The sequence below is a fragment of the Gossypium hirsutum genome, chromosome A11 (assembly GCF_007990345.1).
Source record: "Gossypium hirsutum isolate 1008001.06 chromosome A11, Gossypium_hirsutum_v2.1, whole genome shotgun sequence".
NCBI lineage: Eukaryota > Viridiplantae > Streptophyta > Magnoliopsida > Malvales > Malvaceae > Gossypium > Gossypium hirsutum.
In genome coordinates this window covers 11,287,500-11,306,897 of record NC_053434.1, presented here as the reverse complement: position 1 = coordinate 11,306,897, position 19,398 = coordinate 11,287,500, and the positions used below count along the sequence as shown (strand labels likewise).

The 19,398-nt window shown below is 31.5% G+C and overlaps 1 protein-coding gene across 1 annotated transcript; it reads right to left on the bottom strand.

The window, feature by feature from the left end:
* Positions 1-903: 903 nt before the first annotated feature.
* Positions 904-4,298, bottom strand: LOC107922736 (mannan endo-1,4-beta-mannosidase 4). Its single transcript, XM_016852888.2, is given in 6 exon segments — positions 904-1,660; positions 1,663-1,696; positions 1,780-1,985; positions 2,783-2,905; positions 3,452-3,646; positions 3,747-4,298. Coding segments are annotated over 6 exon segments (1,233 nt in total). The 5' UTR covers positions 4,098-4,298; the 3' UTR covers positions 904-1,336.
* Positions 4,299-19,398: the final 15,100 nt, after the last annotated feature.

Sequence of the window (19,398 nt, the reverse complement as noted above, 5' to 3'; positions counted from 1 at the left end):
AAGCAATACCTTTGGAATATTTAAACAAATGAAAAACTAAACTCTTGTTTTATTGATTAATAATTTTGCCTAGTTAAACCAGTCTAGTCTCAAAATCAAATTTAGAATGGAGTTCGGTTCACTTTAATTTTAAATTACAATTTATTCTATTATATTAGCAACAATCTCAAGATTTAAATTTTTGTGATTGATTTGATTGTTAAAAGATGTTTGATCATAAAATTTATTTAGATTTAAGTCTTTAGAAAATAAATGAAATGTTTTTATTTGGACAACTCCTTTAAAATATGGTGTGTGTTATAGGAATATCTCTAATATGAGTTAGTTGTACAATAAAAAAAAGCCAAGATTTGGTGTGAAATTTTTTATTTACAATTTTCCTTTCATTTTAATGTAAAAAAAAACAATGTCAATGTTCTATCATTCATTTTTATAATTTTGGTTAATTTTCTTCTAACTCATAACAAATAACATATTTTAAGCAATGTTATCTAAATCAGACGGGATGGGTCGATTGGACTAAAAATTAATTAAAGTTTTGGATGGGTTGAGCAAAGAATTGGTATGGACCACTTCAACTAGGCCAAAATACGAGTTGAACTGGTTTTTAATTTTTAATGATTTATTTAATCAAATCATTCGGACTAATTAAATAGATGAACCGATGGATTGACCAATTCGATTACTGATTTGATTTTGAAAAACTTAGCTTTAATAAAAAAATATTTTTATTCTTTCTTTTCTTTGTCACTTAGTTTAAAACTTTGGGTTACTTTTCCTCTCAATTTTAGAGATTTAAAATTAATTTTCTAAAAATAAAATATTCAAATATTCAAATTTTATGCCAAGAATTTAGCATCCATTTTTCTAAATTGTAAAAGGGTGAAATGCAGAGAGTAGATATTTAGGAATTATGATAAGTAGATTTAAGTTTGAATGAAGTGTGGACAACATATAATATAACATAAATTTGCTTGAGATTTGCAAGTGCCGTTAATATGGGCACCACTTTGTAAGATAAGCTATGTAATTTAGGAATGAGGATGCCACCAAATTTCATCATCTCAAACATAAGCTTAGAAATTAACGTGTACAATAATGCTTCTTAGTTTAAGCTCCAAATGGTGAAAATCAAGGGTCTCTTAATGTAAATCCCATGTAATTATAAAAAATTGCTGGTTTCAAAGTCCTCATTTGCATGAACAGCCTCCATCTCTGACAAAACAGTAGTAGAGCTAGTAGCTATCTTCATTCCAATGTACCTAATCTCATCCAAAGATTTCTCCTGTCGTATTAAAGTAACAATGTATTTTTTATTAAGGAATGATTGTGAAGTTCAAGTGAGAGATGATAGCAATCGAGACTGTTGAGCAATGACAGAAGCAGTGGAAGGGCTCTGTTCCAATATAACTTGGTAACCATCCCCCATGTTATCCATTCCAAGGCTCAAGAGCTGCCAAAACAGCCCACCGTCACATGATCCCCCATTCCTGGCACTGCTGTAGATTGCTTTGTAAATCCTCTGGAAAAACTCGTTTCTTTTCTCTAAGCTGTAACCTGGCAGCTTGAAAGACTTGCCAAACTCTCCTATTACCAGTGGTTTTTTCAGCACTGAATTGCAGTCCATGGTATGGGCTTCAATCCATTTGTCTACAAACCAAGCTGGGCCTCTTCGCTTGAATTTGTCGATGGTAACCTGCAATTGCAGCATTTAATCATAACAAACATTAGTTTTAATCCCCCATGAAGAAGAGCTACTGAACTGAATTGTGATATTACCATTGCTCAGGGTATATATGGATAGTAGCAAAATCGACCTCGGGGATCTGATTATTGGAAATGAAGTCGGTCCCAATGGAATAGCTATTGGGATTATACTGTTTCTTCTCTGGCATCGATTCCCCATAGAATCCTTCAAGTCCTATTTCCAGTAGGTGATGATTATCAATGGACTTCACATGTGCAGCCATTTCTTTTACCCAATTCTGTAAATTATATACAGCAAAAAAGGAACAAGTTGTTTAGCCCTGACTCTACAATTTTGATATGTTCTAACATAAATCAGATCAGTATGGGAATTACAAGTATTAAACAAATAGTTCATACAATTAGCTGTATAGCAAATTCCAAATTTTGGTAAGATATGATTGAGAAGTTGGTGAAATATAAAAAGTAGGTTATAAAATTTGGGTGAAGTGGGCATAAGAAAATGTCCAAGCACAACCTATTAGAGGAAACTTCAACAACTTGAAGGAATTCCAAACAAACAGAAAGAACAAAAGCAGCAAAGTTGTCTGTCACTATGAAACATCAAACCAGGATTCCGATTCTCAATTGCTCTTAGATGGTTTCTTCATATGATTCCCCTGTGGAGATACATGCGTGTATGCTACGCATTCCAAGCCAAAACAGCTTTTAAGTTTCTTATCAATTTATAACAAGAAGAAACCAATATTTTCCATCGCTAGTCTAGTCACTTTTTATCCGTGATCATCCACCAATGTGAAAACTCAAATGGGCTTGTTTTTTTTAGCTGGAATGACTTGATTTCATTTTCCTTGAATTGAAATTAAGGTCAATCCACTGTAAACAGAGCTAATTTATTTGATGTCTTTGCTCACCTTTACTCCTTTATTACTCGCTACTTCTTTCTAGCTAGTGTTCACATGATGATCAGAAAGCACATTTGTAACGCTATTGCAATTTGCATGCGTAGCTTTTTTACGTGTCGTAGACAAGACTTAACATGATGCAACTGGCAAAATTAGCTCGAAAATCGAACCTGAAGATTAGCTCCAGATGGATCACTGGGGCAACGAGGCTCGTTCATTAGTTCCCAAGCAAAGATGATAGGATCGTCTTTATATGCCACTCCAGTAATCGTGTTGATTCTCGTGAGCACTGCCTGCAATTCAAGTTCTGATTATTGGATACTGTACCTGCTTGTTATATTATATGACTTATTAAAAATATAATACAGTGTATTATATTATACGAGGAGGATGATAGTAGAAATTATCGCAAAGCAATAAAAAAGAAAATTAAAAATACCTAAATTTTAAGTGAAAAATATTTATCAAAAAAAATTACTGGTAAAAAAAAAAGAAATTCGCTAATTTTAAAAACAGAAATCAATTTTGTTTTCTTTCCATCCTAACAAAAGTGTAAAAGGTTTGACTATTGAAGTCATTGGATCTTTAAAGTTGGGTGGATGAAGGCAGCAATCATAGAGTGGACCCAACCAGGTAGCAGGGACCTGGCAAAGTCCCTTGGTTAGGTTCTCAGTTTCTCGCCATCCTTGCTAAACTGGACAACTTTTCATGAATTTGAAGACCAAACCCAAAGAAACCGCCCCGAATTAGTTGCAAACATTTATTAGAAGGGAGAAAATGGGGTTTGTGAAATTAATACAATTACGTTACAGAAAATCAAAAGCTGTAAACCAACGTACCTTAATATGATTCTTGTAGTATTTTTTGACAACAGAGTCTGTAAAAAAATCATCTTCTTTGCTCAGGTTCCGGCTTCGTTGCTTTGCCCACTGAACGTATTTGTCTTTTCCTCCGTAATCTTTGAAATTATTTGCCAAACTCAGAATCAAATGAATTCCATACTTGTTAGCTTCCGCTACAACAAAGTCCAGTCCCTGTAAAATAATTAACCATATAAGAATTAGAACCCCTTCCTTTTATTGTAATTTAAAAAACTGTAGCCAAAAGATAAAAAATTGAAGTCATCTGTGCTACCTTGAAGACGTCTTCATTGTAAGAACCTGGGGAATTCTGAAGAGGCTTGTAATCACCATCGTTAAACGCCCAAGTTCTTGCTATGTTCATGCCATACTTGGAGGCTTCTCGAAATGCGTCAGTAACCTTGCTCCTCGTAGAATTGTCAGACGCAAACATCATCATCCAATATGCATTGAAGCCATTCAAGTAGAAAGGCTTTCCATTTATGACAAACTTAGTTGCTGTTGTTTGAACGAAACCGGTGCCGCCAGCATCAGCCCGAGCATAATAAATTCCATGGCGGAAGTCCATCGTCAGGATGAGGACTAACAGTACGATGAAGCTGTTAAGCCAATGACTTGCCTTCATATTGAACAGACTTGGAAAGCTTGGTTATGAAATTACAAATAGAAAACGAGATGGAATGGAGCAAATATACACAAGAGAATGAAAACAAAACTTGGAGAGATTGGAGGTGGGGAATGTTGGCGTGGTCTAAAATAGGAATAAAAACTTATAAGATACAATACGGTACAAAATAAAAACATATATTATGTGGCATACCGGGGGTGGACGAGAAAAATGATGAATAAACAAAAATATTTAGTGGATAGTTTTTTTTTAGATGAAAAATTAAATTATACTTGATTTTATATTTATTAATTTTTAAATTTATTTGTGTTATAACAATTAACTTATACAAGATGTTGGGATAAACTAGTGGTGCATAGAGCCACTAAAGATGGAGGTTTAAGAGCTAGTTTTAGCAGAGTGATAATCGTTGCTTGATTTCATATTGTTTCTATGTTTGGTTATTTCTTTGTCTCTCTTGATTAGAGGTGTTCATCGGTTGAGTAGAGCTTAAACATTATATTACCATACTTTATATGCTTGTTCAAGTCTAAATTGGTTCAAAATATGAGCTTAAATTTTTGTCTAATGATGTCAATATTTATAAATGACTAATCCAAATCTATTTTAGATCCACTCATATTATTTATATTTTAATATTTTATATATTTATCATTTGTTGAAATTTTATATATAGACTAACTTAATATTTTTTTTAATGTTTGCCTTGTAGAATTATATATTATTATAGATTTAACTTTTATATGTTATATATTACATAATATATATAAAAGTAGCATAATATAATATATTACAAACTTAGAAAACAGGTTGAGTGGGGTCAGGTTCAAGCTTTTAATGTTTGAATCTGAACCAAGCTTAGACCATTTAAAAAATGGTCTTTTTTTTTTCTCAAGCCTATTTTTTTAGTCTAATATTTTAACCTAAATCATTCTAAATTTCAGGTGGGCTTTCGAACTTAGATACTATATAAAAGTAACATAATATAATATATTACAAATTTTGAAAACAGGCTGAGTGAGGTTGGGCCCAAGCCTTGAATATTTGAATTTGAGCCCAAGCCTAGACCATTTTTTAAATGGTCTAATTTTATTTTTTTGCACAAGCTTAATTTTTGAGCTTAATATTTTGCAATTTCCTTCTTCTTCTTCTTCTTTTTTTAAAAAAAGCTTTTAGCTTTTGCCTCTTTGTTTCTTTTCCTTTCTTGTTATCTTGCTTCATAATAAACCATGGCAAGTTCATCAAAGAAACCAATAAAGGAAAATGAAATTTCAAGAAAATGGCTTTCCTACTTCCAATTACTGTATTTATGTACAACCATGACAGAAAAACATGTTGTTGGTTCCTCAATTTAAGGGATTAGGGATTCCCATTATAGATATGGATTTGCCACTAGAGAACTGTTAGAGCTGTTGCCCAAATTCTTATTAATATAAAATACAAGTGACAAGATAGAGGGTCCACAAGGGCGAAGGCCGAAGCTGATCTAGTTGCTTATGCTTTAAATGTGGCTGAAGATATAAATGGAAATCAAGAGCCATCCACTTATTTCGAGACAGCTAGTTGTGGAGACTAAAAAAAGTGGATGTTTGCCATGAAAGCAAAGATGGAGTCACTCCACAAGAACAGAACATGGGATCTTGTGAAGCTTCTTAAAGGTAAGAAGGTTGTTCATTGTAAATGTGTGTTTAAGAGGAAAGAAGGGACTCCGGTAGTTGAAGAACCCAGATATAAAGCAATGCTTGTTACAAAGGGTTACAGTCAGATTCTAGGTGTGGACTTTATAGATGTGTTTTCTCCAGTTGTAAAGTACAGTTCGATTTGAGTCTTACTTGGTATTGTAGCCATGTATGATTTGGAGCTCGAATAGTTAGATGTAAAAATAACGTTTTTGCATGGAAAACTTGAGGAGAACATTTATATGCAACAACCAAAGGGGTTTACAGTCTTAGAAAAAGAGGACTATGTTTGCTTGATGAAAAAGTCTCTTTATTGTTTGAAATAGTCACCAAGACAATGGTACAAGAGGTTTGATTTCTTTATGACTTCTCATGATTTCAAAAGAAGTAGCTTAGACAGTTGTGTTTATTTTAAGAAAAATAGTGATGGTTCTTTTGTGTATCTACTCCTCTATGTTGATGACATATTGATAGCGGCAAAAAATAAAGGAGAGATAAGAAAAGTCAAAACCTAGCTTAGTGAAGACTTTGAAATGAAGGATTTGGGAGTAGCAAAGAAAATATTTGGTATGGAGATTCTCAGAGATAGAAAAGCAAGTAAATTGTACCTAAGTTAGAAAGGGTACATTGAAAAAGTTTTTTGCAGGTTCAATATGCAGAGTGCTAAGCCTGTTAGTATTGCTTTGACAACCTATTTCAGATTCATCAGCTTTGTCTTCACAATCAGATATGAGATTGTCTACATGTCAAATGTTCCATATTCTAATGTAGTAGGATCTCTTATGTATGTTATAATTTGTTCACGTCTAGATTTATCATATGCAGTTAGTGCAGCTATAGATACATGACGAATTCTGGTAAATAACACTAGAAAGCATTTTAGTAGGTTTTGAGATACTTACGAGACACTATTGATGTTTACTTACAGTTTGGAAGAAATAGAGATGAAGTCATTGGGTATGTTGATACTGATTTTGCTGGAGACCTTGATAAAAGAAGATCTCTCATAGATTATGTCTTTACAATTAGGGGTTGTGCAATCAGTTGGAAAGCCACCTTGCAAACTCCTGTCACTTTGTCTACCACTGAAGCTCAGTACATGGCGATTACTGAGGTTTGTAAAGAGTTATTTGGTTAAAGGGGCTCTTTATTAAACTCAATGAAGACCTTCAATTCAGTATAGTATTTTGTGACAGTCAAAGTGTCATCTTCCTTACGAAAGGTCATATGTTTCATGAGAGAACAAAGCACATTGATGCTCGGTATCATTTTGTTCGTGGTATTATTGCTCATAATGATATTGTTGTAAGCAAAATTAGTACTCATGATAGTACTGCAGATATGATGACTAAGTCACTTCTTATAACTAAGTTTGAGCATTGCTTAGAGGTGGAGAACTTGTTCGTTGATAATTCGTGTCAAGGTAGAGATTGTTAGAGTTGTGACCCAAATTCTTATTAAATTAAAATACAAGTGGCAAGATAGGGGAATCCACGAAGGCGAAGGTGTTTACTTCCTCTGTTTGATATTGATTTGAATAAGGTGTTTCAACATTGTTGCATTACTTCTATTAGATGTTGATTAGAATAAGGTTTTCTAAACCTGTAAATAGATGCAATCTATACTCATTGTAATCATTCTAATTTGACATAATGAATTTTTTCTCCTCTGCCTATGGTTTTTTTCCCAAAAGGGTTTCCACATAAAATATGTGTGTTCTATTTTTCTCTTTTTTCTTGCCATTATCGACATTCTATTTTGACAAGAATGTTCATCAATTGAGCAACATCGTAGACAATGAGAAAGGGATTCTTTTTCTTGTCTTGTACATTTTCGAATTGCGCTTTCATTTGCTTCTTTATATGTGGTTCATGAAGGTGTTAAACTCCCTTGGCGCGACATAAGGGCAACTTGTTGTCGATTCCTAGTTCCATTTGTTGGCATGTTTCTTGATCGTAAAACAAGGAATAGCTTGACTTGAGTCACTTCCAAAACTTGTACTTCCATCAATTTTCTCACGAAATAGGCCAACAAGGCTTTTACTATTTCCAATATCACAAGAATGCATGCTCACCAATCTTTGATAAATCAAATAGTTGTCATTAAGATAAGGGTCGGTTCATCTATATGAAAGATATATCGGGCATCTTTCTTTTCCCATAGCGAGGAAGGAGCTTGGTACATAAAAGTTGAGTAGGGGTGCCCAACTTGAAGGATAAAGTTGTTAAGGGATAATATAATAGTAATAAGGTAAAGTCCTCCTTTGCTCTCATTGATTTGTTGAAGCTGAATCTTGTCTAGGTACTTCAAATGCTTATGGGTTACTCTATGTTGGGAATTTGTGCCCTTAGTATAGTTATTTAAGTATTTATACTTGTAATTTTTCAAACAGAATGGTTAATCAAATTTCATATATAGTTCAATTATTATCTTTTGTATAATTGTCCTCTTTGGTTTTTGCACGACAAGGAAAATTGAACAAAACATATATTGGCACACTAGTTACCTAAGATTTAACCAATACTAAGTTGCACCATAAGGATGAGTTTATGATCCAAGAAGACAACTTAATTAGTAGGTAATCTAAATGGTACATAATCTAAGGAATCAAAATAAGCAAATTATTCAATGGACTATTATATTGTCTATCAAGTCCAATTGGGGAGATACTTTATCTTGGGTATTAGAGCGGATATACATCAGACATGAGCTAAATTAAATTGATCCTGGATCCGTTCGTATATTGGGTATATGAATTATATATGGCATGAGTTCACCTACAATAGTGGAATTCAAAGCTCAATTAAAAAGTAAATGATATCCTATCATCGACATTACATGAATTATAGAAAATGAGTATGGGCATAGGTCATTAGTTAAGGACGAATGATTGTTATTAATATTTGTTAGTAATAATATTTTTTGTTGTGCAAGTTGCAATTGCGGTTATGAGATAAAATATGATTATTTTAGATGAATAGATTTAACCCAAATAGATTAAGGATTTAAGTTTTCTATTTGTTGACACCATTTTTTGATGAAACGGGGTCGACTTGGATTAAAAAAAAACGAAAACGGGAGTCGCCACCGATCCTTTTTGATGAGGTGTGATCGGGTCACCTTGAAAAGTGGTTGTTTTTAATAAACGATTTAATTTTTATTAAAACAAAGATTTTGGTCTATGAAATTTAAAAAACGGGTTCGGGAGTCGGTTACGCACGAGGAAGGATTAGCACCCTCGATACGCCCAAAATTGGTACCTAGTTGATTAATCAGTGTCTTAGTGTCGAAAATTGAAAATTTGAAGAGTTTTAAAAATACGATCCTTAAAAGAAAACTCTGATAACGTGAATTGAAATATAAGATTCTCTTGTTCCGAAGGAATATCACATCCAGCACATTAGGACACGATACTCTAAACCATCGAAACCAAGATCACCTTATAGTTTAATGAAACCATATTTTGAAGCTTTAAGAGGATATTTGGCTGTTTAGTCGAACGAGAAATCGAAACCCAGCACGTTAGGGCACGTTTCCTCGATTTTCCAAACGCGAAATATTGCCTTATTTAAAAGTTTAAAAAGGATATTTGGCTATTTGGTCGAACGAGAAATCGAAACCCAGCACGTTAGGGCACGTTTTCTCGATTTTCCAAACGCGAAATATTGCCTTATTTAGAAAAATTTTCCTTTTGATGTTTGGTGTTAATGCTTGACGAAACAATAACGAATACGACGAGGTAAGCAAAGTAAAGTGAGTAACAACAATACAATAGGCAAAATGAAATGACGAGGCGATTACATAAACAAAGCATACAAATAAATAAATAGAACTAACGTTTTAGAAAAAGCACAAGTGTACATGGATAAATAAACAAACACCCAATAACAATGATGACAATGAATACAATTATGTAAAATATATATATGTGCATGTATAATTTAAAAACCATAAAATAAGAAATATGTATAAATTACAGAATATGAAAACATAGATAAGTATGTACATATATATAAAATCGGTAAATATTATAAAAAATGTAAATGTGTATTTATATATTTACAAATCGTGATAATATAGAATATATGTATGTGGATTATAAAATATGTGAAATATACAAAAAACATTTTTAAGAGTATAAAATATATAAGCATGTATATGATGTAAAATATGCATAAATATATGTAAGTATATAAGAATTATGAAATGTGAAAAAATATATTTAAGTAGGTATAAGTATGTATATCTACATATATATGTAAAAAATAGAATATTAAAAAGAAGGGTATATATATATGCGTAATATATAAATACATATATAATGTAATGTTAAAATATTCACATAATATATATAATAATAATGTTGAAAACATCTATTAATAATAAATATATACTTATATGTATTAAAGATATATTCATAAATACGAAAACATAGGTAAATATATACATAAGATGGTATAGAAATATGTACATGGAAATGTATAAGAACTATATCTAACTACTATATGTAAAATATATTAAAATAGAGACATAATATACGTAGATAAATATATATAAAACAAATATGTGTAATATAATTTTAGGATATACGCGTAAATGTATATATATTTAAAGAATGCATAGGTGATATACAAATATACTAACAAAATAATGATATTAAACCCTTAATAATACTACATAACATATACAGGTTAGTATTAAGTAGAATAACAACAATAAAATACTAGAAATATAATAATAGTAACGTTAATAGAATATATTAGTATAAATAATATTGAAATTAAAATAAAATCATGATGAGAAGTAAAAAAGGGATGAAAATCGAAATAAAAAAAAGGGTTAGGGGCAATTTTAAAAAGAAATATATAAAAGAGAAGGACCAATTGGAACACGCTAAAACACGGGAATGATTAAAAGTGAAAATATCCTGGGCCCATAATACTAAACTGGATCGTGGATCAAAGTGAAACAACGCATGAATTAGCGAGCTAAATTTTAAAACATAAGGGAGGGAAATTGGGGCGCAAATTGAAGGCTGTGCGCAAGGGGAAGGATTTGTTGCGAAAATTCCCCATTTTTGAGTGGTAATGCGCAGATTAGGCCTGTCAAATGAGTCACCTCGTGGACCTTACTCCATAAAACTGTGCCATTTTATTAAATAGTCATTTAAGACCCCTTTTCTTCTATTTCTTTTCCCCAAACGCAGCCCCCATTTTAGATCAAAAGAAATTCCAGCCTTTAAAATCAAATTTTTAGGGTTTCCTCCACTTGACTGCCAAACCACCATGATTTTAGGTGATTACCAGTAAGCGAGACGTGCCCAATCTTGCCGTTAAAGGAACTCGACCAGATCTAAAAGGATTCGGTAAGTATTTTCCCTTCTTTCTTCTTTATTTGAATGAAGCTTTCGAATTTCATGTTATTTTTTAAAGAAAAAATAAAAATAAAAATAGATTTGTAAAATGAATAGATTTCCACTATTATGTGATCTCTCGCCCTTATACTCGCATGACAGATTTAGGGCTTTCATCGGCCTTTAGTTGCATAAAAAGGAACAAACAAATAAGAAAATAAAGAGAAAAGAAAAAACGGGAAAAAAACAGAAGAGAAAAAAAATGAAATTACCCCTATTGATCTAAATGCACATTTCTCCCTTTTCTGTACGTGTGTACAGATATTGTATGCGTAGAGTATATTCTGTGTGCGTAGTGTGTGTAATCTCCTTTTCTTTTATTTACTCTCGAAATAAAAAAAGCAAGAAAATAATCACAAAGAGAAAGCCCAGGAGATTTAGATCGGAGAAATCACCTTCCAATATTACTTTTTTTGTATTGCCTATTGTGTATTCGTTCGTAAAAAAAATCCCCCCCACTACTCTACATTCGAATCTGGCCTTTATAGCATTTTCTATACAACAATTTTTTTAAAATTCTGGCCATTGCTCCTTGTCGTCTGCTCTGTTTTGGTGTTTGTTTCATTTTGCAGGGTATGGAGGGCCAGACGCGTGCGTGGAGAGTGGTGGTGGTAGTGCGCAAGGTGGCCAATGGTTGGCCGTTGGTGGGAAGCGGCGGCTGACAAGATGGGAGCTAGGTTGCTGCTGAAATTTTTTAAGCAAATGGGCTATTAGGGTTTTAAAATTTGGGCTCAGGTAGTTTTAGGATTGGGCTAGGTTGGTTTAGGGTATTGGGCTAGGTTGGTTTAGGCTTGGTTTAGGATGAGATGGGTATGGGGTTTAAGTAGCTTTGGTTATTGGGTTTTTTGGGGGTGGCCCAAAATTGGCCTGTACACTATTAAATATTATTTTAGTGTGCATGTGTCGCCCACCATATAATGTTCTAAAGAGATTTTAGGTTTTCTATTAAAATATTATTTTCCCTCTCTTCTTGTTCAAGTAATACTCTTATGATTTTTCCTATAAATAGAGATTATGAGATTGCCAAACATTCACATCAGTCATATGTGGATACTCTTTCAAAATTTAGGAAAAACTATTTAGCTACAAATAAATTCGATTTTTCGTGAGTATTTGTGAAAGTAATTTCGATTTTGGTTGCCTTAGAGAAAGTGAACTTTCTCCACTAGAAAGTTATAGTTTTCATTCAGTGTTTCGTTTAAAATAAGAGTTCATTCTCTTGGCAATTGAGGGTTCAAAGGCAAAGAAGAAGATCGTTAGTTGAAAGCTAAATATCTGCTAGTCTCATTAGTCCAAGAACATATGTACTATGTTTGGTCAAATTTATTGCCATAGACAACGCAACAAAGGTTCATATTTTATGAATTTTTTTGAATTTCTATTGTGTAACAAAACTATTTTCATAAACAAATTTTTCAACATTCTAGTTGTGAAGGCATGGATCACTCAATTGTCTATTAGGTCTTTAATTCTTGTAAGAAACTTTCACCTCTTATTGCAATGATGTTAGCCGAGTGTTATCCTATAAACTACTGAGCCAATTTGTCAAAGTTACCTAAAGGCCTTACAAGAAACATCGGGTACCAACTTCTAGCATGCTCTCACAACATCATTGGAAATAACTTGCACTCAAGGGTGTCAAATGTGCCCATGATCCTTATGTAACTATTATACTAGTATAGATAATCCATTAGATTTTTCATTCCCTTGTATGTCTCCTTTAATGGTTTAAGGGAAACTAGGACTAGCTCCGAGGCAACTTAAGAATTCAATGGATCATTTGAGTACCAGTCTGATGAAGCCTCTTTAGGCTTTGCCAATACTTTCAAGAGGTCTATTTCCCTCCTCAATACCTCTATTTGTAACAGCCCGATTTTGGGCCTAGTCGGAACAGTAGTTTCGGGACCACTATTCCGAGGCCAGATAAAATTATTTTAGTATTATTTTGTGTTATAATATAATTTTATAAGTGCATGTAAATTTTGGTAAGTTAATTTTAGCGATTTCTAGTCCAATTTCGAAAAAGGACTAAATCGCGTAAAAGGTAAAAGTTGAGTTTTAATACCTAAAGGTGTTAAATTGCCTTGTATCTTAAATTGGGGGTCTTTAAAGTGAAATTAGGCCATTTAAAGAGTGATGGCCGGCCATGAGACAAGGAATGAAATGGTCAAACATGTTAGGTAAGTGTTGGGTGACTTATTTGACAAATAAGTACTAAAATAAAGAAAAGAAAATATCATCTTTTATTCATCTTCTCTCCACCGAAAAATGGCAGCAAAGAAAGGGTTTAGAAGCTGGAAACTTTCAGCAAAGAAACTCCCTTTATAGTAAGTGATTTTAATGCTTTTTCTTGATGATTTTTACATTTTTAGAACCCCTAAAGCATGAGCTTCCATATGAGGGGTCTATTTTGCAAAATGATGAAGAGTCTAGGGTTTTGCAATGAGAGTAAATGTGTTGTTTTCTGTGTTTTTATGGAAGATTATGAGTCCTAGTTGTCTAATAAACAACTTTTGTGAAAGAAATTGCATGAAAACACCTTAAAAAGGGCTAGATTGCTAAGTTGTAAAATGAGTTGTAAATGTATGAAATAGTTGAAATTATGAGTTGCTATAGTTATGAAAATGGTTCATCTAGACTCAAGGAGTAAAGAAATGTGATAAAAATTATTTTACGAGCCTAGGGGTAATTTGGTAATTTTGGCAAAATATAGGGGCAAAATTGTAAAAATTGCCCAAGTGTGTCAATGGACTAATTTGATCAGTACATTGTTTTAATAAGTTGAATGTGATATTTTAGATGATGAAAATCGAGATTTGGACCTAGAACGGAAAGAAATCGATTAAGGGATAATTACGTCTTTTTTTTCACCTTTGTGGTATCGAGGTAAGTTCATGTGTAAATAATGTAGCATAATTTTTATTTTTAAGTTATTGATGTTAAATATATGATATGCTGATTTTTATCATGAAATATATGCTTTGTGGTTATTTTCGAATAAAATGCAAGTTATGTGTATTATCTGTTAAATATAAAGTGCTACCGAGTATTGGTTTCAGTATTTTACGGAAGATGGCAAGGATATGTGTTCGAGGAAAATCCCGTTTGAACCTTAGGAATAGATTAGGATACAAGTGACATGTCACTGGGATGGTTGAGCATCCGAACTTGTTGAGTTGAGTCCGAGTTCACTTATGGATGCGAATGTTCGAACTCGTTGAGTTGAGTCCAAGTTCATGAGATGTAACTAGGCATCCGAGCTCATTGAGTTGAGCCCGAGTTCACTTATGGATGCGAACGCCCGAGCTCGTTGAGTTGAGTCTGAGTTCACTTATGGTCGGGTTACATGGTAGCTTGGCTACATATGTGGTACTTATGTGCAAACTTTTCATATATCTGAATTATATTCCGATGTGTTCAACGGGTAAAATTCTACTCAAATGGAGGAATACTCGAGATGAAAGGGAAGTATTGGTAAATGTTGTGAAATGGATACTTTGAACAGGTATGTACTTAACCCTCGGGTTGAAAACTCGACATAATAACAATATGGTAAGATGGTAAACGATGTTGTATTAATTTTGTGAACAATGATCATGAATGAGTAATTTAGCCTTGACAGATTTGAGTTTCTGCAGTAGTGTAACTTTGAAAATACACTAAAAATAGTGGAAAATAAGTTAGAGGCAGAATAAAATATGGGATTAAAGCTTAATGAGTCTATTTTCACATGAAAGAAACAGGGGAAGAAAAAGAATTCCATATTGTGTGATATTTGAATTCTTGTGAAATAGGGTTTGAATGAATTCGAGATCCCTTATTCTGACTTTAGAAATTCACCAAAAATTGTACAAAAATTATTAAGAGTCATACCTTACATTCATGGATTTCTTATTGAGTTTATTTTTAGGGGAAATAAACGGCATGATCGTTGGAATTTTGTACAGGGAGAAATTTGGTTTGTAGTGCACAGGGGTCAGAATGGTCATACCCTGAAATAGGGGAGACTTTAACTAATAAACTGTACTAATTGGCCCAACTAAAATTCTAGAAAAAAAATTATTAAGTAGACATATAAGTCTAGTTTCAAGAGAAATAGACGAGAACATTATTCGAGTCTTGTAGTATGAGATAATTGAAATTTAGTACAGAAGGGTCGAAACTGTCAGACAGTGAATCAGGGGTAAATTTGAGGAATAAACTGTACTATTTGGCTTAACCAAAAATTCTAGAAATTTTATGGAAGAAAGGAAATAAGTCTAGTTTTAGGAAAAATTAACGGAACTTAATTCAGAGTTTCGTAGCTCCAGATATAAATAATTTAGTGACGGTTGCTCAGAAAGACAGCTTGTAGTGAATTTGAAAATATGTTGTAAACATTGATAAAACAAGTTAATGAGTTGCTTATTGTTTTCATATTAACTTACTAAGCGAAAGCTTACCCCCCTTCTTTCCCATGTTTTCTAGAGTTTCCAGTTTAGCTCGGGTTGGAGGCCGTCAGAGATATTATCACACTGTTAAGCTAACGCTATTGGTGTAGTGATTTCAAGTACTTTGAGCCTATAGCATGTATAGGAGTTTAAATATTAGAGTATGTGATATGGCTTTAACCATATGTGTTGGCCTATTTTGATTATGGGATTGTAAATCTAATTTAATTATGCATGCATGTGCTATGGTATTATGTGATGAGTTTATAATGATTATAGTATGAATGTGGTAAAGATGTGAGTAAAATCTAGGATATCTATTGCATGTGAAATTGTCATAATCATGACATGTTAGGAATGTTTAAGTAGACACTAGCACACGGGCGTGTGCTCTATACCCACACGGGCGTATGAAGCCTTGATGCAAGAGATTTTCTAAGTTTTTCATGAGTTCTCGGTTGGGTCCCGAACCACTCCGGATGTATGTTTTGGGCCTCGTAAGCCCGTATATGGGACATATTGTATGTGAAAATAAAAGTTTTTTATTATTTGAGATTTCATGGCCCTGTTTAGTATGGAAGTGTTTAGTAAAAATCAAGTAACACCTCGAACCCCGTCCCGGCGTCGGATGCGGGCGAGGGGTGTTACACTATTTGTCGCTTGAAAGGAGGACTAATTGGTGGCATGCCCTTTTTTTTCTAGGTTGCAATCTACTCCCATTCTTCCTGTTCTACTTGGATGATTCCTATGCCCAATTTTTTATATGATGCTACACCCATTGTTTCTAAATAGCCTCATTCTACCTTTAACTCACGAATAATTCGAGCACTTTGTTGGATGGTTTCTTTCTATTAGTTGTATTTTCTAGCAATATCTTAAGTTACTATTGTAGCTCAGTGTATTACTAGGTCATAAGTGTATTACTTTGCATGGTGGGGTTCACAACCTATGAGGTTGTAGCTACTAGTTACCTTTGGCAAGTTTAGGTTGATTTGAGTAATGTTGAAAATTTCTAGGTGGTTGCTCCACCTAAGGTTGTTCGTAGTATTCTCACTGACCAAACAGTTGGTCATATTAGTCGTAAGCAGCATAACCTTGATATTTTGCCCTTGGTTCTCGCCGCTAATAATGCTCTTATCCATAAACATGCTACTAATAACTCTCATGATTATGTTGGTTATCTCAACATCTATATTGGTTCTGGTAATGTTGAAAATCTCTTCTCATACTTAACCTCGTTTTCTTGAATTTCCAAAATGTTCTAGGTTAGTTAAGCCATATCTTTTCAACTAGTTTCTCATAAATGACATTAATTGTTATAAAAATTAAGTTATACAAGGTATTGTAGTAAACTATCATGGTGATTCACATCATGTGTGGTGTGGAGAGCCACTAAGGATGGAGTTTAAGCATAGTAATGATTAATGGCTAATCTTGTATTGTCTATATATCTTGTTCTCTTTTGTCCCCTTCATCTTGATGGAGTCACCTTATATCAAATGAGGCGAATCACACATCTTCATCATCCTTTTTGCCTTATCCAAATAAGCCAATAACATAATTCTTTAATTAATTTTTAGTTTATTATTCTTCAATAAGAGCCTGTTTGTTTCACTGAAAATAGTTTCCAAAAAACGATTTTTGGAAAATAACTTACTTTTCTGGAAAATTTAATATTTTTTGGTGTTTGGATGAATCTGTGTAAAATATTTTTTAGTGTTTAACAGATTTCTTAAAAATATTTCATAAAAGTTGTTTTCAATGAAACAAACATTTGAGATTTTCTTATATTTTCATTGTTTATTTAAGTTTATTTTATATCTATAAATTTATATTTTATATTTTTTTGAATATATTAAAAATATTTTGTTAAATTCAAGTTCATTACAACGCCACTTTTTACTTACATGACTACCAAGTGAGTATTTTTTATTTAAAAATGGGACATCAACAAAATTGACAAAAAAAATTAACAATGTCAACGATTGGACTTGATTTTCAAATTTGTGAAAATAAAAGTACAAAGACTAAATTACAAATTTGTGAAGAGTACATAGACTTATGACTTATTTTAACATTTATACTACAAAACATTTATTATTAAAATATTGAATATTGAATATTTTTGAAGAATATTATTTAAATTTATTATTTTTAAAATTTATAATTAAAATAAAATTGAAATATTAAAGAATTTATTAAAAAAATAAATTATTAATATATTTTACTATATGACTAAATATAAATAATTAAATATGTATGTTTAATAATAATAATAATTATAATATTCTATATTAACATTGTAATAATTTTAAATATTTTTAAAAATAAAAATAAAATTTATAATCAATATAATAATATTAAACTTAATTTAACTTAATTTTTATATAAAAATAAAATTACCTATAAATAAGATTTTTTTCAAAAAATGACTTACGCTTTTTAAAAGGATAAGTCATTTTATATTTTGATAAAAATAAAATTATTTTTTGTAAAACAAACACAGAAAAATATGAAAATATTTTTCATAAAACCTTTTATAGGAAAACAAACTTAAATGATTAACTTTTTTTTAATTAAAGAGTTTTATGTATTATAATAACATTAACTGCATTAAAAATAATGGATTAAAAAAGACAAACAGACCTTAATTCGTTGGAGACATACATAGAAGTAGATCTTCTAAAATAATCATTTATGGATGCTGACATCCTCCGTGTTTATATAACCGCATGGGTCTGTTACCGCCAACAAAAGATGGTAATTTAGGAAGTGCTTTACATCATCACATATAGAATATCCTCAACTGATTCACTTCATATATTAATTTTAATACTCGATAATATCTTTATATGTTCTTAAAATTAATTATTTAAATGGTAATTCCATAATTTTTTTCCAACGTGTAAATATTAATTTTTTCATTATAGTAGAGCTGGTATGAGAATTATCATAATTATATTTATTTTTTATATGTATAATTAAAGAGTAGGAAATAGAAGTTTGTACCAAATAAGTATTTAACAATTATTTTGTATCAGAATAATTATTTAATTTAATAATTTTTTAATCATACACACTAACTAAATATTATATTATTATATATCATAAATTTAAATAAAATTCTAATCAATTAATTATTTAAATGTATTATATTTTAATCCTTGAAATGATATAACAATGTTGCATTTGGAAATAAAGATAGAATTATTCTAACATGAAACTGTTCGTAAATTTATAAATTATTTTTATTTATTAAATATTATAAATATCAATTATATTTGTTTTAATATTTTTATAACGATTATCTAAAATATATAATGCGCTTCACGAACGCCCATGGGTTAAAACTAGACACGTATAAAAGTACAAATACATTGAACAGAGAGAGTACAAATGTAAAATTTGGCAATGTAAATGATATTTGATGGCCTACTATATTAATAATTTTATTCCATTTATAGATTAAAAAAATAAAGATTTTTAAAATATAAATATATTTAATAATAAATAATAATTTTAAAGTTTACATTAAATTTTTTTAATATAATGTCTACTTCTATTTATAGTTCGAAATTCTTCAATTGAAGAAAAATATGTATTTAAAATGTTCAAAATTATAATTTATTATTATTATAATTATAACGAGGTGCATGGCTCTAGGAGAAAAATTATAAGAATGAATGTTCACTTCAATATTGACATTTCGTGCAAGAGGGGTTGGCTTTATGGCATTTGGGTAGGGTTTTTCTTCAATAATAAGTAACTAACTATAA